The sequence below is a fragment of the Hemibagrus wyckioides genome, linkage group LG24 (genome assembly GCF_019097595.1).
Source record: "Hemibagrus wyckioides isolate EC202008001 linkage group LG24, SWU_Hwy_1.0, whole genome shotgun sequence".
Classification (NCBI taxonomy): Eukaryota; Metazoa; Chordata; class Actinopteri; order Siluriformes; family Bagridae; genus Hemibagrus; species Hemibagrus wyckioides.
The window spans coordinates 5,455,409-5,480,655 of record NC_080733.1 but is presented as its reverse complement, the minus strand read 5'-3'; the positions used below and the strand labels follow the sequence as shown (position 1 = coordinate 5,480,655).

Genomic DNA, 25,247 nt, shown 5'->3' with positions numbered 1-25,247 from the left:
AGTGTGAAATCCAGATAATCTACATTTAGTAGTTTTGTTGTTGTCAAAATGTCCTTTTGCCCCTTTTGAATTGTAGCTAGTTGTTTTTTTATTGGTTGCCTCAGACTTATGTGTTAGTTGCTATCCATTTCCATTAAATGCTTAAAATATAAAGGTGTTTATGCTAAAATGCTAAATGTTTATGCCACCTGCATAATCCTAACGCCTGTATACACAGCTGGCTCAGCCTGCAGGTGAAAGAACTGTGGTGCAGCTCAAGGACACAGTGGTGCTCCATCACACAGAGCTTGTTTAATTGCCTGTGTGTGTCCTCTGTAAACACAGTCTTACTTAGAACAAAGACGATAGCTAATGCGTAACCTGAAACCTGCTGTATCTCCAGGGCCCACACCTCTTTATGCTTTCCTATTCATCCGATGTCAAGTCCACACGATGCGTCCATACTGTACACAAAGCCATAAAAGGATCACGTTTATGTCAGTCATCACTTTTTGCCGACTGTTTGCCTACGCTGGGCTCATCATATTTTCACAAGGTAAAGGTTTAGTCTGAACTCCATATGTTCAGATGAAAGTAATATTTAGAAGCCTTTGAGCACAGTGAAATTCTTTCTTCGCATAACCCAGCCTTGAAAATTGGGGACAGAGCACAAGGTCAGCCATGATACTGTACCCTGGAGCACTGAGGGTTAAGGGCCTTGCTCAGGAGGCCCAATCCTCTGATCAACGATACAGAGCCGTACCTGCTTGAGCTCCTCACTGCCCTGAACTTGCTTTGATTTATTGCATAAAAGATTGAACTACTTTTCCATGAAGGATGTCTTTGCTCATATTATCACTTAATTATCCAAAAAAATGGATTATGAGCATCATTTATTAATTGATCAGGGAACAGTTATCCACATCTGTTAGGAAACCTTCTTTATTACAGTATAGCTAAACTCCAGTATGTCATGGTTTCTAACAATTTTTAATATTTAATGAAACTCTTGCAGATTCATGCTTGTGTATGTTGTAGATTTAAACTGATATTTTAAATAAGCTGCAGCTGTGGTCATAATGTAATAGAAGTAAAGTTGCATAGTAAACTTTTAATTCGTAGGTTTTATTCTGTCAAGTTTTTGCAGAGGTTTTTAACGTTAACCAGAAAGCACTTTGCCCGATGTTAGGCTTTTAAGTGCTTTGAGTGGAAGGCAGTCAAATAAGCTAAAAAGCTTATTTTCCCAAAGTCTCTATTTTCTCAACACTTTATTATCAAGGAAAGATTTTATAGGCAGATTGTATTGTCTGTGGTCCTCTGAAACCTTTCACAGCATTGTTAACATTTGCATTGTGTCCTTAAGTGTCTGACCATGGAGATGGCAGAAAATTCCTGCTCTTGCTGATTAAAAGGAATAAACACACCTTCGATTGCCAGTTGCATAGTTGACCTAGATATCCTGAATCTGTTCTATGTAGAGGTTACTAACTCACCTGACAATGAGAAATGGCTGTTCTAGTGCTGGCTGATTGCATAATGCTCACTTATTTACACTGCAGATTCATTATTGGCTCAGTTCAGCTAAATTGTTGGTTTACAGTATGACTATGATGCTTGCCTGTTATTGCTGCTCTGTCCTGGCTGTATCCACAGATATATTACTTGACATTTGTTGCAGGCAACACTTGTTGGTGGTCTATGACTCACGAGAGTTGGCATCTAGTTGGAACAGAGTGAGGTTAAACATCATTCCACATTTGTGTAACTGATTGCCTTTTAATGCCATGAAAGGTTCCTAAGTGATTTGAAGGTGACATTAATTAAAGGTGTACACAGCACTTCTTGGACAATGCCCAGAATATTAGATTAGACCTGATATTACAAGAATTAATTTTCATGATGCAGTTAACAGAAGGCTAAACAAAAACAAAGATGGCATCTGGCAGTTATCGTATCATGACACCACAGCCGAACAGGGATGAAAGACGTGAGGTCTGGGAAATGAGGAACACTGGGAATCAAGATGAGACAGCAGACTGATGCTGTTTGATGAGTATTCACTGTGATCTCACCATGGACTGCTAGCGGGGGCAGTGGCTGAGAGATCTCTCTTGCTGGCTGCCATTAGAAGCCTTCAGGCTGGAGCCGTGTGTTGAGCTGACAGGGGAGGTTTTTAGCCATGAGCACAGTCCTAACTTCAACCCAACTCTTCCTTTTTCCTCTGTGTTGATGATGCTTGTCCCTGAAGTGCATTCGTCCTCTCTGACCTTGTCAGAGAATGTTATTATACATAAACTTAATTGAATTTTCCCTCTAATGAAATGAAATGGAGCACTCCGCAGCTCTTAGCAACGCAATGACTTTATGATGAGTTGCCCACATTATAAGACTCACTACTTTCCCAAATTCTGCCTCAAAAACACTGCTAGACTAGTAACCTTTTTAGACGCCACTCATGAGGCTCTAACATGTAGCTACAAGATATTTATTGTTATTGTTATTTATTGATATTTATTGTTTGTTTTAAATATGCAGTTATACATATCGGAAGCAGGATGATTTCTATTTTGGCCGAAATGGGCTGAAAATGTGGACATCTACTGTAGAGAATGATCTGCATTATATTGTAACACAAGTATTTAGGTTCAAACTGACTATATTTTCGACAATATATAGAGGAAAGTATCTATATCATTTTAGTCTGCACTTTTAAAAACTTTGCTGCTAATTTTCTGTTTTCATTTTCAGTGTTTGCATATATATGTATATATATATACAGTAAGTTAGGACCATATTCACAGTCAGCAACTTCACTGTTGGCTTTTTCCAAGTGTAGAGGTTCTTTTCTCTTCTTTTCTTTTCTTTTCTTTTCTTTTCTTTACTTTACTTTTCTTTTCTTTTCAGCAGTAGGATTTAACAAGGATTTCACATAAAGAACAATCCATTATTATGCCTACAAATGATCTCATTAGTTACAGTAATCTTGTTATGTTAAGCAGATGAAATTCATCTTAATTTAACAATATGGCTTCCACACTCAGCTTAATAAAAAGCACTTGAACCAGATATACTAACCCTAACCCATGGCAGGAAGAATGAAGCTGTGACTGCCTTGTATTTGCGATGCTATTACATTGATTGTATCTACTGTTGAAAGTGGCATTGTGACTGCACAGGCAATACTTTATTATTTTATATTTTGATCGTATATTTAGATGCGTCCAAACACCATTTATTTATTAATTTGATGTGAGGTCATTAGCTACAGTCACACATGCAGTTACACTGTGGACTTTACATGAATGGGATATTGAGTATATGTTAATTTTATATTTATTTGTTTGATGTCATTACATAGATTTCAGTGTATGAGAACGAGAACATGAATTTCAGGAGTTATATTTTATGGTTATATCAAAGTGTCAGACAGTGGTGCTGGACTTAATACTGCTCCTTGCTCAAGCACAGTTTTGGTATTAAGTCTTGACTAGATGCAGTCCTCAACTGTGAATACAACATTTAGTGTGGTTTGCCATCATCAGGCGGAAATGTAAGAATTCTTTAGTCACCTTTAGACCACTAGTTTTTAATTATGGCTTTTCCTCATCCGTTCATTTTTATGTAATAGGAAAAGATTGGAAAAGTAGCATGTGGGATGGTGACTAAACGGAATGAGGCGAAGAAAGAAGAAAACAAGGAAAAAGAACGAATACAGAGAATAGATTTTCCTCTGAGCTGAACAGGCTGGGTGAGATGGTGCTTGGGAAAGTCTTATTTTGGCAGTACTGCATTCCTGTTGGCCTTTTAAGGAGATGGATGGATGAGGATCAGACAGCTGGGAAACGGTCTCTTGTTATAAAAGAAAAAAAAAAAGATCTTCCAACACAGTGACATATCATCAATTTAAGCAACTCTGACTGCTGTTTGTCTGTGAGACTTTCTTAAAATGTGGTCAGTATCATCAAGGGAACTGGGCTACACTGCCTGCCCTTTACTTCTGCTAACCTTTGTCATGATTTATTGAACAGAAACCGCATTTCTCTGTTTTCACTGGAGAGAGGAAATGTATGTCATAAAATCGTATATGAAGTATATTACGGAAAACCTGGGCTGGCTGTTTGATGTGTGTGTGTGTGTGTGTGTCAGAGTGTTCAGCCCTCATCCTAGCCTCACAGTCTTCCATGGCAGCCATTATCTCAATCTCTAACAATAAAGTAATGTATCCTTCATGATATGCTGCTTGAGAGGCTCAAGCACCTGAGGCTTGTACCTTTTTCAGACTACTATGTGAAGTGTTTTCTTTCATTCTGTCTGTTTGTTTGTCCTTTCCACTGCAAAAAAAAAAAAAAAAAATTCATCAAATTTACTTAATTCAAAGGTGTACGTCAGTTCCTGGTGATTGACCTGAGAAGCATTAGCACAATGTTTTAACACAATTATTATAAACACTGCACTGCTGAGGCTCAAACAAAACACATGTCATAATGTTTTCATAGTGTTAATTCAATTTAATCCCATAGTTATAATTCCCATCAGTTCACATCCTCAAGAGATTTCCTATTGTAACTGGTTCACGTTAATACTACATCAAAATGATCACATAATTCAATTTGATATAGACTTTAAATTAAGATGATTATTAGCAATTTTGTTGACACTATATAGTATGTAATATGGTCTCTTAAATCTGACTGACCACATCTATCTTTATTTTTTTGCACTGCTAAAGCTGATTAGATCTCCTTCTCATCAGTGGCTGATTTCACTTATACAGTACTGAGACCTTCCCAGTCTCAGGCATGGCTCAATGAAATTAGCCTGGCAGCCCTTTTCAGATTTTTTATCTGCCTGTAGAATAGCAAACACCATGATGTGCTCCACTTAGAAGAGCAGGTCTGCATTAAACATGAGATCGGGGCTGCCATTTCTGCCCTTAGAAAGTTGATTGCCTCCTTGGAGGGTTCTAGCAGTGATGTTTGCAAGAATGTGTAGTGTTGTGGAATGAGAAGGTCTCACTGTGTACATGGTTAGTGTGTGTACAAGTGGATTTGTGAATATACAAGTCCCCTATCCGAAACTATTGGATGCATTTTTTTTTGTTGTAGCCTGAAGGCATTTGGGTTTGAGTTTGTGAGATGAGAGTTTCAGATTTCAGCTTTTATTTCCTGGTGTTTATATGTACGGTAAATGTGTTAAATGACACAGAACCTTTCATATTTTGTATCAGACCATCCTATTTTTTTGACAGGTATTTCTTGTTACACTGGTGTGTCCAGATTAATTTTTTAATCAGTAAATAGCTCTGAACATCTCCTTTTAGTCTTAGACATTTGTTCTTAATGAGGATTAGCCAACATGGAGATCAGAGAGCTCTCTATGGGGAAAAGAGCGAGCCATTTTGAAGCTGAGAAAAGAGGGAAAATCTGTCAGAGCCATTGCAAAAGCACTGGGCAGAGCAACAATTAGGAATGTGCTGAAAGAAACCACTGGTGCAGTAAGCAACAGAACCGGACAGTTCGGCCAAGGAAAGCAACAACAGCTGATGACAGAAACATTGTGAGGGCTGTGAAAAAAACACATCAACAACAACCTCCACAGAGCAGGGAGGAAGGAATCACAATACATCATTGGATGAAGATTTCTAGAGCAGAAATATAAAAGCTATACCACAAGATGTGATCCACTCATCAGCAGCCAGAATCAGAAGGTCAGCTAGGAATTCAGAAAGAAACACTGAGATGAAGAAAAGTCCTGGAATTAAGATGAACCTCTGCCAAAGTGATGGAAAGGTCAAAGTGTGGAGGAAGTGGCTGGAGCTTGCATGGCTGCTTCTGGAACAGGCTCACTAATCTTTTTTGATGATATAATCCGTTAGAAGCAACAAATTTAGTAGTTTACAGAAACATTTTGTCTGCCAATTTACAAACAAATGCATCCAATCGAACTGTGGGGACTTTATTAGGCAGCAAGACAATGATCCAAAACACACTGGCAACTCAACAATTGAATTCATCAGAGGGAAAAAGTGGAAAATTTTACACTGGTCACTTGTGCAGCATTTCACCTCCTGAAGAGGAGACTGAAGGGAAGAACCCTCCGAAACACACAACATCTGAACAAGACTGCGGTAAAAGCCTGGAAAAGCATCATAAAAGAAAGAAACAACAATTTGTTGATGTCAGTGAGTCACAGGCTTAATGCAGTTATCACATGCTATAGATATATGACCAAATATTAAATGCAATTTAGTTTAATTCTTGATTGTTCCAATACTTTTGATCACCAAAAGTCATTTGGTGGGAATCAAGGTTTAATGTTTATATTGTTTAAAGTATCTAACGGTTAATACCAGGAAATAAAAGGTAAAATCCTAAATCTGTTTAGAGAGCCTTGCTGTTCCAGTAGTTTGACTGTATTTATGTTTAATCATCCCCAGTCATACAAGGGTATGTGCATCGTTGTGGCTTAACTGATTGCTTGTCAGTTCTGATTATCTCGGTGGTCTTCCTGCTGTATTGTTATGACAAAACCAGGCCCTGTGTTTGCAGGTCCTACACAATGATACCCAAATTATTACAGGCCTATCTTGGTGCTAATGATTCCTCCCATTTCAAACAACCATAGAAACCACAATCATGTTAATAAAAATGACAGATGCCTTTTGCCTTGAACAAATCAGAAATGTATTAGGTAGCCTATGGGCCAAGTGAAAGCTGCATGGTTGAGTGTTTTTTTTCTATTTGCATTGCATTATCTGCATGTTATTTGGATATGTCTTTATTTTTAATATACTAGATGCTGTTAGTAGGATTGCACGACTCTGTTGTGCTGTATTTTTCTTTGTTTGGTGACTTTGCTGTTAGTTACTGATTTGTAGCAAAAAAATGATGATCTGAGTTAATAAGGATCTAACTAATGACCAGAATGTATCCTCAGTTTGGATTGGAATTAGGGAATATGTAGCATATGCTAGTAATGCGTGCCAATATATATATATATATAACATATATAGAAATTCTAAGATGTCAATATAGTTTTTTATCAAACTCAAACCAAGATAAAATTTTATTTATTAATTCAGTATCCACTTTCTACTGGTGAGAGTCATGGTAGCTGTGGAATAACTCCATCCCTGAGGATATATACCTGAATCGCTGGGCATGAGGTGGATTTACTGTGCGGATGTGACACCAGGTCACTGCAGAACCAGTTCGAACCGATATCTGACAACACTTCAGCTCAACAATATCACCATCATTTATATTTAATAAATTGAGAAATCCAATATTTGTGACCAGGAATAAAATATAAACTGTGCAGAGCTACATGTCCTTTTGTTCCCTTGCATTAAGCTGATTGGTACATAAGAAGCCTATTTTGTCTTCGGAAGAAATTATTGAAAGAATAAATTAGGCTCTTTTGTTTCAAATTCTTTCTGCATTACTAAAAACCCAGACCAAGTGAAGCATAATGAAATTTCTCATTTCCATTTAGTGAACAATTTTTCCTCTCTAATTAATAAGTGCTTTAGAAGTTTTGTAATTAAGATTATAGCACAAGGGAGAAACACAGCAGTTCAGTGCAACCAAACACTCACTCTGAGCTGAAACGTGGCGGCTGAAGTTTTTCAAATTCATTTAACTGTAATCTAAATCTTAAGAGAGCAATTTGTCTTGTAATGTAACTTGTAATTAAGCCTCCTGCACGATATGTTTCCTTGACTCATGGTTACCTGGTTCGAGCATGTCAGCATGCTGGTTATACTTCTGAACTGTGTGACCCTGGGCATGTTCCAGCCCTGCGAGGACGTCGAGTGCCAGTCTGAGTGGTGTGTCATCCTCCAGGTGAGTAACGATCATTTCATGGCCTTTTAATTCCACTGAGCACACGATTACAGGGTTTATTCTCCTTCATGCTGTCTATAATGTACTGGATATTGCTCTAACAGTCTAAATATTACTTCTCTAATGTTGATTGAATGCAGATTAATTTTATCCACTATTATTTATTAAGCTCAAGCTCTCATCCCAGATCCTGTTGCGCACAGGGTATGAATGATGACGAGTGGAGGCTTGGCCGTGTGTCATTTCCCAAAAGACATGTTGTTAGTGTAACTCTGTGATTCCCCATGGCCCTGCCTGACACCCCATTAGGTCTCCAGGGGAAATGTGTGTCTGTGGGAATGCTGCTGGTTCAGCACATTGAGACAGTGGTATCAGTAGGAATTAGTCAGACGACACAGGAAGGAGCACATTACCCATAACTTCCCTTCACCTTCCCTCAGGACTGACACCTTGTTCAATGCCTCCTGCTGATATGTTACATTCTGGCTGATAAAGAGTGTACTTCTTTTTTTTCTTTTTTTTTGACTAAAAATAATCATTTGGTTGCGGTTTCTGCCTGGCTTAGACCCTGTGAGTGATGAACTCCTGGTAAAAGTGAAGAATAACATCTTCTTGTTTTGCTCTGTCATGTTGGTCATGTGTAATTACAGTGTTATTGTGCCCACAGGCATTTGATGACTGCATCTTTGCCTTTTTCGCTGTGGAGATGGTTATCAAGATGATGGCTCTGGGGATCTTTGGATCTAAGTGTTACCTTGGAGACACTTGGAATCGCCTGGACTTCTTCATTGTCATGGCTGGGTGAGAGATCCATCACCGTAAAAACAACAATCTTTCTTTTCAGATCTCAGATTCAGTGAACTTCGTGGATGTGATTGGTAAAAGCAAAATGGAGTAAGCCGAGGCAGACTGAGAACAAAAATCAGCCTGGGAATTTGCATTAAAGTGGCCCCCAAATAAAAGTGCATCAACTAGTATTATGACACAGGATTCACCTATTTTAAGATTTCACACAATGGCAATTAAATAAACTATTTGATAAATATTAATCGAATCTCTGTTGTTTGCTAGTTATCTCTTAACACCATATTTCCTTTTAAGTAGACAGTAAAAGTGCAAGCGCAATAAGAAAACTGTTCTAAATAAAGGCTGATATAAACAAATACTTAGCATATAGTACATATCATATTATACAGTAAGGAAGTAAATGAATATGAATTATCGTTAATTAATTAATAAGTTATTCAGAAGTACAGAGTGATCTTTTTTTTATTTATTTATTTATCAGTGCTTTGCTTCTGTAGCCTGAACTTAACACTGCCTTACAGAGCTCCAGAAAAAAAAAAAAAATATTTGTACTATATTTCTGTACAGACTGGCCCAAAATTTACAAAGGAAACCTGCTTTTATTTATAGATGCTACTCCATATAGCCCACGCACTGAGCACAGGGAAGTATATCTCTGCTATCTCTAAAAGACAATAGTTCTGTTCACTTAGTGAAAGATCTTACATGTTAATTGCACATTTTTCATCATTCTTAAATAAACGCTCTCTATCGTTATTGAAATGAAATCCTAAAGAGAAAGTCATTATATTGCCTCTTAAAAATGACTCCTGATGTCAACTATACGATCAATAAATCCCAGATTTGGGAACTTTTGTGAACAAATAATCAAATTCCGGTCTAGACCACGCCCACTCCAGTTCCCGGATGTTTGGAGCACTAAACAGATACAGATACAAACGTAGATTCTCTTCTATTTTGCCCAGAACAATGAATATGTGTTTTCTAAAGCAATACTTTCCCCATTGTGAACAATCACAAGCAGATTTGGAACAGAAAATTGCACTCATGCACTCTTTGTACTGCCTGTCTGCTTTTCATCTATCCTTGTCTACTCTACACGGAAAGTTGTTAATTGAAACTTAATGGACTGAACAAATCACAAGTAAGGTCTCTAACTGGCGGGGGTGGCATGCTGCACGGTGTGTATTTGTTCACAGAGACAGCTCATGATCAACAGTCGTATTTGATCACATCAAAACACATATAAAGACACACGGTACAAGTAGTGATTAGTAGGTGTAAACACAATCTGTAGAGCCAGTCATCAACAGCATGTACACATCAGACTGGTATTAGGAGCCATAGAATACATCATTAAGTTTGTTTAATTAGAAAATCATTGAAAAAATCCTGTGGAAAAAAATAGATAGCTCTCCTAATGCACCCCATTGACACACTTAAGTAGGTCATTAAATGGAATTTATGTGATGACTTTAACGTCAGACTGGTTTAGATGGGTTTCCTGTTCTGGATGTTATTGTTTACAAGGGTTTTATACACATACAGGGATATACTGAATCCACCAGCAGCATGTCAGGGCAAAGCCTTTCCTCAAGTCTTGAATCTTGGTTTATAAAAAACTGAATTAAATAATAGATAGATGAAATGGAATGGAATTAAATTAAAAACTCACTCTCTACTTAGTCTGCTAATAGAATAGCAAATTTACGAACATGAGACTGAATGTAAGCAATTTCTCAGTCCAGGACTAAATACATTTACAGCATTTGGCAAATGCCCTTATCTACAGTAAATTACATTTATCTCATACAACTGAGGGTCATAAGCCTTGCTCAAAGGCCCAGGCGTGGCATCTTGGTGGTCCTGGGATTCAAACTCACAACCTTCTGATCAGTAATCCAAGATATCACTTTTCTATATCATTTGCTACTGAAAACAGGTTAGATGGTGTAAATGGGATTGTTTGTGGATACTGCTTGTGGAAAATGAAAATTCTGTCTCTCTGCAGGATGATGGAGTACTCACTGGATGGTCACAATGCCAGCCTGTCAGCCATCCGGACTGTGCGTGTACTCAGGCCTCTACGAGCCATCAACAGAGTCCCTAGTACGTAGCTGTATAGTCGTACATGAAATGTAACCAACAGAAAAGTTGCGTGATTTACAGAGACAAACTGGTGTCACAGATACATGAGAAGGCAGTATGAGAAAGAACACTTGGTGCTTTATGTAAACCCAGTGCCACTTTAATAGGAACACCTGTACTCCTGCGCATTCATCATTCATGATTATCATGTCAGTCAATCATGTAGTACAGGTTCAGTGCATAAAATCATGTGAGAGGTTTAGTTAATGTTCACCAAAACATTGTGAGGTCTGAGGGAAGACACAAGCTACGAATGCTTTAATTAAAGTGAGTGTATTCAGGTAATACCAGCATGTGAGAGTGAATGTGTTATCACAAATAATCTCACAGCCTTCGATCATGATGAGACTTTGCCATAACACACAACTTCAAGGGTTTAAGTTTTATATTTCTAATACTGTGGGTAATGATTGGAAACAGTTTGGTGTAACGCAATTATTTCTGTTACATAGCAACCGGTAGTCAGCAGATGGATACAGATTCGGTGAGATTAGCTATAACAGCCACAGCATACGGGACACAAGAGTATGTGTCCATGGACAAGATTTTATTGCTATATATACACATACATGATTTCAACATAATTACATTATAATTATAAAGAAGAAGAAAAATCACCCCTTTATGTACTTTTCAATAACTTAACAATAACACAAGCTTGAAGAACTCAACCCTGGACCCTGTGAGGGAACATCACTACTTCCTGCACCACCATGACAACCTCTTCAAGGCCAAGGAATCACTATGACAAACTAAGTTAAAATCATAACATGCCACATGCTTCTGTAGAATTAAAAAAGAAAACAAAATTTTCTACCTTCTTAGTATCAGAAATTATAGCTTCTTACTGTAAAATACAATATTTTGATCAGCTTGATCTCAGTGAATTGAAAAAGAAAAGAAATACAAAAGAAAGCACTAAACTTCTGTTTTTAAGGAAACCAGCAGTTTAGTCCAAAATATGTTGTTTATTTACAGAAATCTATCACTTTTTATCTCTCATATTGTTTTTTTCTGTATTTACTAAATACTTTCTCTTAAAATAACGAAACAATAAGCTGAGAGTTTAAAGGGTTAAGCTGTAAGCGAGCAGAGATCCTGGAACTCAGCCTGCATTTTGTGTTACAAACCTATGTGTTGGAGAACAGATGGGTTTGTTTCCTTTTTTCTTTTTTTTTTTGGAGCACATATGCACTGTGAAGCAGGTTGTAAATTTAGTGCTAAGTTAAGCCTCTCCATGCTGCTTCAGCATTAATAATTCCACTGTAATGATAGTGACGTGATTTATATGTCTAAGATGGACACGGAAGTGATTTGATCACTTGGTAATAGTATGTGTGTGTGTGTGTGTGTGTGTGTGTGTGTGTGTGCACGTGTGTATCCACAATAGCTTGACCATAGCTGTTCATACCAGTAGTCTTCTTTCGGAATTTGAATCTAGACGTCACTCTTCTCACCAGACAGTGTATTGCTCTGTCAGCACTAGTGTGTGGGAGTGTATGTGCTTGTGCTGGTCTTCTCATTTTTCTCCACTTTGTGACCAAGCACTCCTCCAGGGAGCTCATTACCCCGGCCGTGCTGTGCCGAGGCCTCCTTTCAGACGGCTCTGTGCTGTATAATGTGGGAGGCATGGACAGGCCACACAGAGGACGTTCCCTCTCCTCTCAAGCACATCCTTTTAAGGGCCTCTGCTCTTAATGTAATTCACTGAGATTATAGCAGTCATGTATACTCTCACAGGCACACACATACCCAGAATTATTTCTGTTAGATATGCCCCATAATTCAGATATTTATTTATTCCCTTTAGTAATTTTCTTGTTCTATTTTTGCTATTTCCCTCAGGTTAAATTAGTTAAATCAGGAGCTGAGACTCATAGATAAAATCCCAGCATTCTCAGCATAGTAGACTTTTTACGAGGGACGAAAGTGTATCCATTAACTTTATATACTTGACCTTTCTAGCATCTCTTCCATTAAACTCAACAATGATAGTCTGTAGAAAAAGAAGCCCTTACTGATGTATGACTCCTAATTAAAACCTGCTAGTGTCATCTGTTAGCCTTTGCTAACTCCCTTCAGGTGCTTTGAAAACGCAACAGCTTTAAACAGGAAAGATTCATTTGGGCTCTGTATGCACAGCTTGTTTTTGCATGTTTAACAAGGCATCAGTTCTACATGAAGAAGTTCCTCCAGGCTTCTCTGTGACTCTTGTAGTAGCAACTCCTCGAGCAACTCAAAAGGCTTGTCAGAGAACTTACAGGACTTGCTATGCTCACTTTCAAGACCAATATCATGTGATCATAAATCAGCTTTTCTTCACTTACAATAGCAGTCAAAAAGGACAACAGTCTCTATTCTAATGCAGTCACAAGAGTAAATTAGTGGTATATCATGAACATGTTGCTAATTTGGTTGGAAAAATGTCAAATAATGTTGGTTGAGTGGCGTTTAAACACAAATTATTTCAGCACAATGCTTAATTGAAACCAGTGTATTTCTTTTGCTGTCTGCTGAAAACTTCGATTAGTGCAAATTCTAGAGAAAGGTGGTATGTCTTTAAACATCCTGTTGTACAGTCCAGCTTTGTGGAAGAACACAATTAATGTCACTCCTATGTAATATAAATGAACATGTGCACTACATGTAAAAACTACTAACTAAATACAATTACCTGATACATTTTGACATAAACAACCTTTGTTCAATTTCTCAATTTTTCCATACAACACACTAGGCATTAGATATAACAAGCAATATGTACACTAACAAAAGAGCACCAGTTGACAGAAACACATTAGTTAGAGAAGTTAGTTAATTAGTTTGCCAATTGAAAAGTAATTTCTAACATCTAAACAATTGATTATGGACATAAAACTGGATCAGACCCAGGTATTTTGACTGCACTGAAAAATCGCCTGACCTTATTCACACAGAAAAACCTGGATGATTTGGAACAGCAGGTGAAATCTGAAATAGGCCACAAATTTGAGCTGAATTGTACTCAGTTAGTGGAGAAGTGGACTAAAATGGATGGGTGCAAGACACTCAAAGGCCAATTATTAAGAAATTACACATGTGCCTAATTTCTTTGTAAGAGGAGTGTGAATGTGAAATGTAGAAGTATTATCGTTATGAAACTCCATCACACTGCACATATCCTGTCTCATTTTAAAAGGAATTAAAAGAGAAATGAAACTAACCGCACCGTTTGATATCTGGTCTTAGTTTAAGATTGGATTCCAAGATCCTGTTTATTGCGATATCTCAAGAACGAAAGGTTAAATCTTTATAAAAATTTATTTACAAACATCAGTGTAGACCAGCAGATGAACTGATTAGATTTTGGAATCCATTCAAACAGGATCAACAAATTTCTTCTTCTTTAATAGTTCCTATATAAAGCGTATTTTAATGGTAATTGTGGCAGTAACTAGAAGAAACAGCACTACTTGTTGGCATCATCAACTTGTTTGATATGGAAAATTGGTTGCAGTGTATTTTTATAATGGACTAAATCAAGTGATTTTTTAACACTTGGTATCAATTTCAGCCTAAAGCAGGGTTTGATGGAGGTGTTTATTAGCAGTGCATTGTATTTCTTGCATGTTTGGGATATAATGCTCTGAATGCAATAGTCAATCATATTGCAGTATGATTAGTTAGGCACATAGATCTATTAAGCATTATAACCTGTGTGGAATGCTGGAATTTGTGAGACTTTTGCCATTGAATATTGTGCAAAATCTATACAGAGTACATTCCTACCCACAACCTAAAGTCTGCAGAGTGTCTTTAGATGTCCAATCATAAGTCAGAGATGATAGACTGCCAGGTATCAAACTAAGGCTATTCTTTGGCAAAATAAAATGCCACTGTTTAAAAGTTTAGTATAAAATGACTTAAGGCATATATCTCTCTGTCTCTGTTTTTGTGTCTGTACAGGTATGAGGATACTGGTGACTCTGCTCCTAGATACTCTGCCTATGTTAGGCAATGTCCTCCTGCTGTGTTTTTTTGTGTTCTTTATATTCGGCATTGTTGGGGTGCAGCTTTGGGCTGGTCTTCTAAGGAACAGATGTTTCCTGGACAACAACGCGAAGGAGTATGTACCTTTATCATTTGTTATCTCCTTGCTTTCTTCCCTGCTCTGTCCTTGACTCTCCAGAAGTGAGTTTCAGACCCAAAGTTTCAGATATGATCTAAAGCGACAGTAATCTCTTGCCATCAGCAATGCCATTTCAAGCCCTGACAATCCTGTAAACTGAACATCACACCCTGGTGTAAAAATCAGTGTTGAGAAGCAGCCCTTAAGCAGTGAACATGCATTTATCTCTAATATATACAAACACAAATGTACTTCATGCGAGAGCAGGTTTTGATGTAATGGAACAAATTAGCACTCTCTTCATGTTTTGTCAGCTTTGTTTATCCCCGAAAGCTGATTCTGAGCTTTTGAAATCGCTGTTTGATCTGTACAGGGCTGCTGGGGAGACTTGGTAACAAACTCATGTCTATTTTTAACAAAGTGTAAGATGATTGCAGAACTACTGCATCAGCTGAGGCACTGCATTGTGGCCTTTATTCTCAAATATTTATTAATAATACTGTTACCTCCTGTTCTCCTTTAAAGCTACTTAGTATGATGTGATCCATTTACATCTATCTGTTCTTGTTTGTCTATTTCATATTTATGTAATGAGTGATTAAGGAAATTCCCTTTATTCTCTTAACAGTCTGTATAATCTGTCCTTCATGAGTCCATATTACATGCATGAGGACGGCGAGGAGAGCCCATTTATCTGCTCCACTATAATTAACGGCATGCTCAAGTGCACCGACGTGCCCCATTACAAGGAGGGTGAGATGGAGTGCAAGCTAAATGCATCCCTTGGACACACCTTGTCTGGCCCTGATACCAGGAACGGTTGCGTGAACTGGAACCAGTACTACAGTGTGTGCCAGCCCGGGGAGCTCAACCCTCACAAAGGGGCTGTGAATTTTGACAATATTGGATATGCTTGGATTGCTATTTTCCAGGTAAGTGGACACTTGATCACTGCCCAGTGGAGTTTTTTTCTCAATTCCTCTGAAGATAGTAGATGGCTTTTTTTGCTGGCTTAATAATGCTGTTCCTTCAGAAAAAAGTTATACACAAAAAATGTAACACCTCCTGAGCAAATGTGATGTCATCATTGTCCGGCTCCATCACAATGATTACCCTATTTATTTATTTTTTAAACATTTTTGACTGTGTGTGTGTGTGTGTGTAATTGAAACTCTTCCCAGAATGCCATAAAAGGCAGTATATCTACTGATATATTAATTCATCATCATTTCAATCTGGCCTGCTGACCCTCGGCTCATGTCTCAAACAGTGTCTCGAACAATCTTTAATCTCGAAGAAGATTAAATATACATAGCCACGCTCTCCGATGGGTGTGTGAACCAGGCACAGCAATCCTACGGTGCGATCTGTTCTTCATTAATGAGTGTCTGACACCTGCAGGTCACACTCATTAGTTTGGGTTTGTGGGTCAGTTACTTGCCTTTACTTCATTGACAGGGTGACCAGTAAAACATGGCATTCTATAATAGAGCAGGAGGGACTGCTACAGTGTAAACATCGCAACATGACAGGACCCTTTCGTCACACACCAGATCTCCATTAGCTATAAGATAGAAGAGGACAAGCAACAGATAACTAAGCAGCTGAGACGTTTCCACAGCTAATAACATAGGTCATGCTCACACAGTGAAATCTTGTAGAGAATGTTAGAAAACAGCTGCCTGCCTTTACACTTAGCTTGATTCATATTTCATCTGAAAACTTGCTGTACACTTAAAAAGCATTCAGTCCCTGGAAAGTGGTCTATTATAACTGCATTATTAGCACACTGTATTAAATGACATAAATGGAGAACACCCAGGAGTGCTGTCCCATATAATGTAGATGCAAAGTGCCATGATTCACAACACTGTAGTATTCGGTGTGAAAGATACTGCCAAAACTTCAGGTCTGGTGTCCTTTAGGTCATATTCTCATCTGGAAAGAATTTTAAAGACATAGAAATTGTGTAAACTGTTGTAGCAAGACAACTTTGTTGTTTGTTGATACACAAAGTTTCCAGAGAAACAGGATATGTCAGACAAAGGTTTTTCATAAGGTGAAGAAGAAACATGCTCTTGAGGCTGCAAAACCAGTCTATATAAAAAGTGGTTGACTTTGTTATTACGTTTTAGTTTTCCTTTCAACAAACCCCGTATGATCCTGCTCATAGAAGTTAAACACTGACTGTTTTCTGTTTTTTTTCTCTTCACAGGTTATCACTCTGGAGGGATGGGTAGACATCATGTATTATGTTATGGATGCCCATTCCTTTTACAATTTTATATATTTTATATTGCTTATTATAGTAAGTCCACTTTTTTTTAATCAATATTTTTCTCAATGTGCTGCTGTATGTACAGTACAGTCTGTTTCAAGGCAAAGAAAGCTGATCCCTTGTGCATTCTCCAGGTGGGTTCTTTCTTCATGATCAATTTGTGCCTGGTTGTGATCGCAACCCAGTTCTCGGAAACTAAGCAGCGAGAGAACCAACTAATGCAGGAGCAGCGCGCACGCTACATGTCCAACGACAGCACACTGGCCAGCTACTCAGAGCCTGGCAGCTGTTACGAGGAGTTGCTCAGGTACATTAGCCACTTGTACCGCAAGGTGAAGCGTCGCGCATACCGGCTCTACCATGGCTGGCAGAGCAAGCGCAGAAAGAAGGTCAACCCCAACAGCGGCGGCTTGCCAGGGGGTGGAGGGGCCAACGGGCATGGGAGGCAGAAGAGTGGTGGGCACTGGGCGCGTTCTGTCCACAACCTCGTCCAGCACCACCAGCACCACCATTGTCACCTCAGCAATGGCAGCCCAAGCCCTCAGGCCATAGCAGAGAGCGCCGATGTTCCAGAAATGAGGTTTATCACGTCAGGGGTACAACTGACAGTGCCCCCCCAGTCACCTGCTGGGTTGGATCTATCACCAGGACACCAGTCAGTGCACAGCATATTTCAAGGTGACTTTCACGAGGCCCCACAGATTTGCACAGCAACCACAGCTGGAGTGACTCCTCTGGGGAGACTTAATGGGGGCATGAACTATCCTACAATTTTGCCATCCTTCATCTGCAGCTATACAGGCAGCAACGTCACAGCCAAAGGTAGAATCGAGGCCAACAACAGCACTGCAGACATTGTGGATCCATTTGAGAAGCTACAGCATCTCACAGGAGAGCACAGTAAGAGCTCTTTTTTTTGCTCACTCCACAGCAGCCTGCATCATGTTACACTGCCCCCGCATGAGCATGCAGCTCACAGTCACAGAGTCTGTCACGCAGCATTTTATAGCTGTGACAGAATACCCATGCTTCAAATGCTAATCATTATCCAAAGTAAGGCATCAGACGCTGCAGATAACAGGGCGTATCAATGAATAATACTTAAGGCCAAGTATCAGATCCAGACAGACTTTAAATTAAATATATACACTACTGTGCATTCATTTTTTTTTCCAAGTGCATTTCACTTGGAATTTTTTCCCTTTTATTTTGATAACACAAATTTCATACATTATGTTGCCATAATTTTGCTCAGACCTTTAAAGAAAATGGAAATAATATGGATGTTCCTCAGCTAAGGAAGCTGAAAAGAAGATGACTTAAATAAAAATAGGTTATTTTGAGAACAAGACAAACATAAATTTAAAAAACTACCAAGGATTTTAAGGAAAATTATCAGGTCTAAGCAAAAATCTATACCAGTATATACACTTTATAGCCAAAAATTTTATATGTGCTTTTTGAACATCACATTCTGGATTTATTCCCCTTTCCTGTTATAATACGCTCCACTCTTCTCTTCTGTGAAGGCTTTCCACTAGATATTAGAGCATGTCTGTGGGGATTAGTGATCATTCAGCTACAAGAGCATTAGTGAGATCAGACACTGATGCTGTAAGAGTGAGGAGGTCTGGGGTTCAGTCGGTGTTCCAGTTCATCCCAAAGGTGTTCAGTGGGGTTGAGTCAGAGTCAGGGTTCAGTGCAGGACACTCCAGTTCTTCCACTCCAACCTTCTCACACCATGTCTTCATGGAGCTCTGTGCTTTGTGTACAGGGGCGTTGTCATGCTGGAACAGGGTTTGAGTTCCAGTGAAAGAAAGTTGTAATGTTACAACATACGAAAGATTCTATACAAATGTTTTCATATTTGTAGCAACTTTGTGTGTATGGCAAGATTTTAAAATGCCTGTTTAACTTCTTGAGAAATGGAAAGTCCAACAAAAATGAGTGCGGTTTATTGAGTTGGGATAAAAGTATAACTCTAAAGTGCTATATAGAGTGCAATAAGTGGCATTTTCTTTTACACATTGTTAAAGTGTTAAATGGAAAGAATCCAGAAGCCTGCAGATTAACAACTGGAAGCAAAATCATCATTTTTTTTTGCCTGTGCTGCCTGACCTTAAGCTTTAATGATTTTTATGGGCCAGTTCATTCCTCAGCAAGATAAAGTGATTCCAAGGTGCATACTCAACAATACAAGGTATTACCCTTTTTTTTAATTTTTTTATAAATATTTAGATTTCTTTGACGTAGTATTATTCAACACACTTGTTCCTGTGATAAACTCACATTAAATTCCTTGCAAAGAATTTAACACTTGGAGACGAAACAGGATTTATTCCAGTTCCAAAATCATTCCAAACTCTCGGAAGTATGTGTTTAAAAAGCACTGAATGAAGAGGAGTAATATTTATGGAAATTCCCTGCATTATCCACAGTAACTTCTGTTTACGGCTTGACTCAGCTTTACTTCAACCCAAAACGTGCATGCACTTTGATTGTACTCTTCATATGAGGCCATTAAACGAATGGCATTAAACAGAGGGACAGGAACAAGAATAGAACATCACAGACAGGGTTGTGTTCTCCATCAAAGCTCATCTGTTTATGACTGCCAATCTTCCCTCATGTGTATACCTGCTCCAACTTGTTTTGTTGGATTAATTGACACCTATGTATTTCCTTGAACTGAAAAACAGGCCTAGAGCTGATGGTGTTGTCATTCATCCAAAATCAAGTACATTTTTGGTCCAAGCTCAAGGGACCTGATGGAGTCTGTAATTGAAAATGTATTGCACACATGTCGGGATCTGCTGGAAGAATACACACGATTAATACATAAGGAAATAAGCAGAAATTATTCTAAGCTACATTTTTTTAACATGGCAAACGTTGCAATATTTGAAAATTGAAATGAAAAAAAAAAAAATCATCAATGATAATGACCCTAGATATATCGTCCAGGGATTTATGATGCTTTTCTCCTTCAGGTCACAGACGCTTGATGCTGCAGATGGCAGGGGTAGAGCCAACTTCCCTGCTCTTTGAGGTTCTCGGGTGTCCATACTGTGCCCAGGCTCTGGAGAACATTGATCTGGACTTGGCTGACTCTGAATGCTCCCAGTCTGAAGGCGAGGTGGTGCACGAGTTTTCCCGCAGAGCAAGGTTTAAACTCGGACATTTGCATCGCCACAAGAAGCTTGAGGAGCGCAACCGATTGATGCGCTACTGGGAGAACTTCAGAGACAGGATGAAACGCATAGTGGATAGCAAGTACTTTAACCGTGGGATTATGATCGCTATCCTTATCAACACCTTGAGCATGGGAATAGAGTATCACCAGCAGGTGAGTGCCAGAACGGCTCCCTCAGCTTCTTTCTTGCCGGTGGCCGTTGTCCTGGAATCCCTCATGAGGGATCCTGAGGTGACTTTTGCAAACATTCTGCTCCTCTGTTTCACATCTTGCGTTGTCAGTGTAAGACAGTGAGATAGCACTAGCATTACTTTAGTAGCGATTTTGAAAAAGAAAAAGGAAAAAAGTCAAGGGAATTGAGTCCCTCGTCTTCAGATCTGAATTGGGACCATGCTATGTGTGTGTCTGGGTGTCTGGTTTCTTTCAAGACCAGAACAAAGTATTTCACAAAGGTACAGCATCTTATGGTGTACACAGAGCGATTCGTTACTTATTTCATCTTCATTCATAAACATTGGAGAGGGTTTCATAGCCTTATTGGGCTAAAAGCGTGTGTGGTTATGTAACTGTGCGCAGTGCTGCACTGCCTCTTCATGCTGCACCTCCTCTCGCTGTGCTATGGCCTCGTTGCTGGAGAGTGGGGATCTCTCTATCTGTGATGTTGGCAGAAGGCTGTGATTCGAGATTCAACTGATCCTATCAAGATCTCAAGAGAAGGGGAGTGTGGATGTTGGACATCTCCTAACCTAGTTAGAGAATGTGATTTGTTGTTGCTGTTATTGTGTTGAAAGCTTTGAGCTGGAAACGAGCATCATGGGCAGTTTTCAGAGAAAACACGAAGTGGACTCACTTTTTTTTTTTTTCAATCATATTTAGAAAAATGTTCTTGAAGGTTTTTATATTCTCATTTATGTCATTTGTTATGCCTTTGATAAGATAAGACACAATCGGAAGATATATGTTTGATATGAGTAGCAGAGTTGCTGAGGAAATGGTGGCCGAATAAATAAACACCCTCCTACTGCATAATTTAAAAGGTTGGTCTGCAGTTGATGTGTGCATAACCCCTTTTAACTTAACTGGCTTTAATGCTCTCTGATTAACCTAGACCTATTGTTTTTCATGGGATTTGCAAATGCTTTGGTCAGTGTCAGAGACTGAGATTAAGAAGGATTTTATGCAGTGACTCACCACAGGCATCGTGATTTATATCAAAGCTTAATTCATGTGCAGGAAACTAGCTCTGGTTGTATTTACTTTGGGATTTGTGCTCAATAGTGAGATTTGCCGCACTGAACAGAAATCATAAGCCAAATCTAGAACAATTTTTTTTCTCCTTTGTGCTCTCAACCTAAAAGGTATAGTTATGCTTTGGGCTTTGTATTAAAAAAAATCTTAGTAGTATATCGTAGGCTGAATTTACACCCCCCCCCCCAATCACAGTGGGAGAGATGTAATTGGAGTTGAGATTTAGTGCTATACAAGTCTGTAATATAAAACCTGTCGGGACGTAATAACATGCTGCGAGCCAAAGTCCGTCATCCATTGTTGTCTTTTGGAGCGTCTACGCCACAGCATAAAAAAAGACATAATCATAGCTTGTGGTCATTTTATCACCCTGTTGGTGTCACTACTAGAGAATACATGATTTTCATATTAAAAATAGCAACAATGAAACTGAACCAAGAGAATCTAAAGTGTCTTCTGATATAGAGAGCTGGAAACAAACCACCTATAAGAAACAGTTTTTGGGCTCTAATATATCTGTGTATGTTTTGTAAACTTTATATTGCAAACTTTCACTATATACAGTGATAGATCAGACGTTACATGTTTAGATGGAAGAGGGATTGGAAGTTTGGAAGAAATGCATGCTTCAAACAGAGCTGTTCTTGCTTGTAGGCTAAAATCCTTTAGAACTTTCTCCTTGTGAATAAGTGTGGATTTGCAAAACACATCTACAGTAAAGTATGGCATTAAGTAAACTCTACAGCCAAGGTTTTCCTGATTTTTTCTTTATTTAAAACTTAACTTTTCACAAGGTGACAGATTCAAACATCCTATTTTTCTTATAAAGAACAATAATATTAAATCTTTAATTTATGTAAGAAATTCATGGTGTATTCATGGAATGTTTGTCATAAGCTTTGGGGTGGTAACAGCTCTCTACTATGCATGAGCCCACATCACACCACCCTGTCATGGAAGATGAATCTGCGTTTTATAAAAATCTGCAACTTATAAAACTAAATCCAAGCATTGTTTTGCAATGTTTTGTAACTTTTTAATGTCACATTAAGTTCAGAATTCTTTTTTTTTTTTTTAGAAGTATTTTTATTTATTTGGAGAAGAGATTTGACTATATTAACCAATGAATATAGTCAGGACAAAATATATATCATCAGAATTCATCTAACGTGCATTGTTTCCCTTGTTGAATAATAGTCTATGTGTTTGGCCTGTTGTCATGAGATTGCTAATTTGATGCACAGTTTTTTTGTCCTCCATCCTTTATTGAGCGGAGCATGCTGGATTCTCAAGGTATAGTTTAGTAGGGCAGTAAAGAAAAGGGTGTAATAGATGTAAAAATATGTGAAAAGGGAAAAAGATGTAGTAGCAGGTTTTACATTCCACTTTCCTGGTGGAATTAACCTCACCTTCATGTGAAGAGGACGCAATCTATTTGCAAATTTGCTCATTCGAATTGTTTATGTAAAATCAGTAAATTCAAAGCATGTAATAGCTTTATGTTCAGCATTTGTTTCGATTTAATTTAAAGTGAGTGAGTATAACCATAGAAATTATTTGTTAGTTATTATATGGCTAAATATAACAGTACAAATATATACTATTGTTCTCAAAAGTTACTATTATAGATATGAATGGAAGGTTCAATGTTTTTTGAAAATGGCTATTTGTCAGAAAGGTTCATGGAGCATGTTGTTGGGACTAGAGGTGTCAGGACTGGGCCAGGGGCAGGAACTGTAACTGGGGCTAAGACTGGGTCAGGAACTGGGGCTGGTGCTGGCACTGAGACTGGGGCCAGGGCTGGGACTAGAACTGGAGCTGGGGCTGAGACTGGAGCTGGGGATGAGCCTGGGGCTGGGACTGAGACTGCGGCTGGGAATGAGACTGGGGCTGGGGCTGAGACTGGAGCTGGGGATGAGCCTGGGGCTGGGACTGATACTGGGGCTGGGACTGATACTGGGGCTGGGACTGATACTGGGGCTGGGACTGAGACTGGGGCTGGGAATGAGACTGGGGCTGGGCAGTGGTGTAAATTAGACTAGTAGATTAGGAAATAGAAGCAACTAATTTTTTTTACCGACAACTACAAACAAAATGTAATTGCCTGAGCTGGATTAAAAACATTGCGTATGTCTGTAGTTGAGACCGCTACTAAACTTGAGTGATGAGTTTGAGGAACTGTGAGAGCCAGAATTTACAGAGCATGCTGACTGTGCTTACACTTCTACCTCTGAGGGTTTTCCCAGTTTTTTTGTCAGCTCTTTCTGGTAATAGTTCATATTTAAATTCTAAAAATATAGATACAGATAAAGACATTTGGAATACTATACCGTTACAGATATAGATAGTCTCCTTGTGTTACACTTAAACAGTACTAAACCTTGTCTTGTACATTTTTCAATATTGTTTTATTCTAGTGTTCAACAAACCCAACATTATGAAACAATAGAAACATGATCTTAATGATTCTGCAGATACTTAATTCACTTCAGTGCCAAGCTGATAGCACACTTTCTGTAGAATGTCAGGTAAAAAAAGTCATTCGAGCTCTGATTGTGTGTGGCACTTTCCTTTCCTCTTTCTAGTGGTAGGTTAAAGGATGGTCACTCAACATAGCCCCAGTGCTCTAAAGTCAATCAGTCAGCTAATCGTATTTACCCAGTTCCAGTGAGTGGATCAATCAGCGCCACAGCATTATAGCTAAAACTACACACATTTGATTACTCAGATGTGCACTGAATCAGTGAGTTTGTTTGTTTGCACTGAGCAGGACCGCTCTCATCTCTGCCAAATATCAGGGACGTTGTGAGCAAGCGTTATGAGCACTGGGGATACTGAAATGAGCTGGTGTCTTGCAGGGAACACATTATGTCTCAGGGCTTCTTTTTTTTTAAAGTCCAGCTAGAGATCAGTAACACATCTTTATCAGTGGTCTCTTTATGACTGCTGCTAAGCCCATTGCTGCATTATGTACACTCAGAAGTTTCACAGCACTGCACATACACAGTGTAGCTTCATTTGCGTAATGGAAAGCCGCATTAACATGCTGCTTTGCAGCAAAAGGCTTTTTCTGTCCTCTGATGATTTATGGTTTGCTTTGCATAGGTCCATGTGACATGTGGTACATATGCAGAGAGAAGAATGGTCTGTATCCGACTCCCCCTGGAACGATCCCATATAAGTGTCAGCTTATAGTCTGCTCCTCTCTTCCCCCTGTACTCCCTCCTCTCTTTTCTCCTCATCTCTTTATCCTTCTTATCCCTCCCTTGTACTCTACCCTCCTTTCCTTTCCTCCCGGCTACTAACACGAGGATCTCTGGGAGCCCTAGCCCGCATTTTCATAGGGATTGTTTTTCAATAACCGCCCCCTTTCTGTACAGCGAATGCGCCTGATGCAGCAGCAGTGGGATTTCATAGCTCTGCACTCAGCCAGCACAGACTAATTTGAGGAAATTGAGAATGTGTTTCGATTTGTGTGCTCTGTTTAAGAGGCAACATCTTGAGCTTAAATGGAGGAAGGAGAAATATGGCACTGTTTGATTTAATAAGCAGGAAAACAATACAGAAACAATACATCGGTATATGGAGTGCCAGCTTGTTTTAGTGCTAGATTTGGGGTTATTGTAGAGAATTGTCATTTTC

The 25,247-nt window shown here is 38.8% G+C and overlaps 1 protein-coding gene across 1 annotated transcript in view; it reads left to right on the top strand.

The window, feature by feature from the left end:
- Positions 1-25,247, top strand: part of cacna1ha (calcium channel, voltage-dependent, T type, alpha 1H subunit a) — an 80,471-nt gene that overhangs the window by 28,744 nt on the left and 26,480 nt on the right. Inside the window, exons 3-10 of the mRNA XM_058377978.1 lie at positions 7,712-7,823; positions 8,491-8,624; positions 10,642-10,739; positions 14,724-14,883; positions 15,515-15,818; positions 17,102-17,194; positions 17,299-18,064; positions 20,155-20,510. Of these exons, the coding sequence (XP_058233961.1) occupies positions 7,712-7,823; positions 8,491-8,624; positions 10,642-10,739; positions 14,724-14,883; positions 15,515-15,818; positions 17,102-17,194; positions 17,299-18,064; positions 20,155-20,510 (2,023 nt within the window). The remainder of the gene's footprint in view (positions 1-7,711; positions 7,824-8,490; positions 8,625-10,641; positions 10,740-14,723; positions 14,884-15,514; positions 15,819-17,101; positions 17,195-17,298; positions 18,065-20,154; positions 20,511-25,247) is intronic.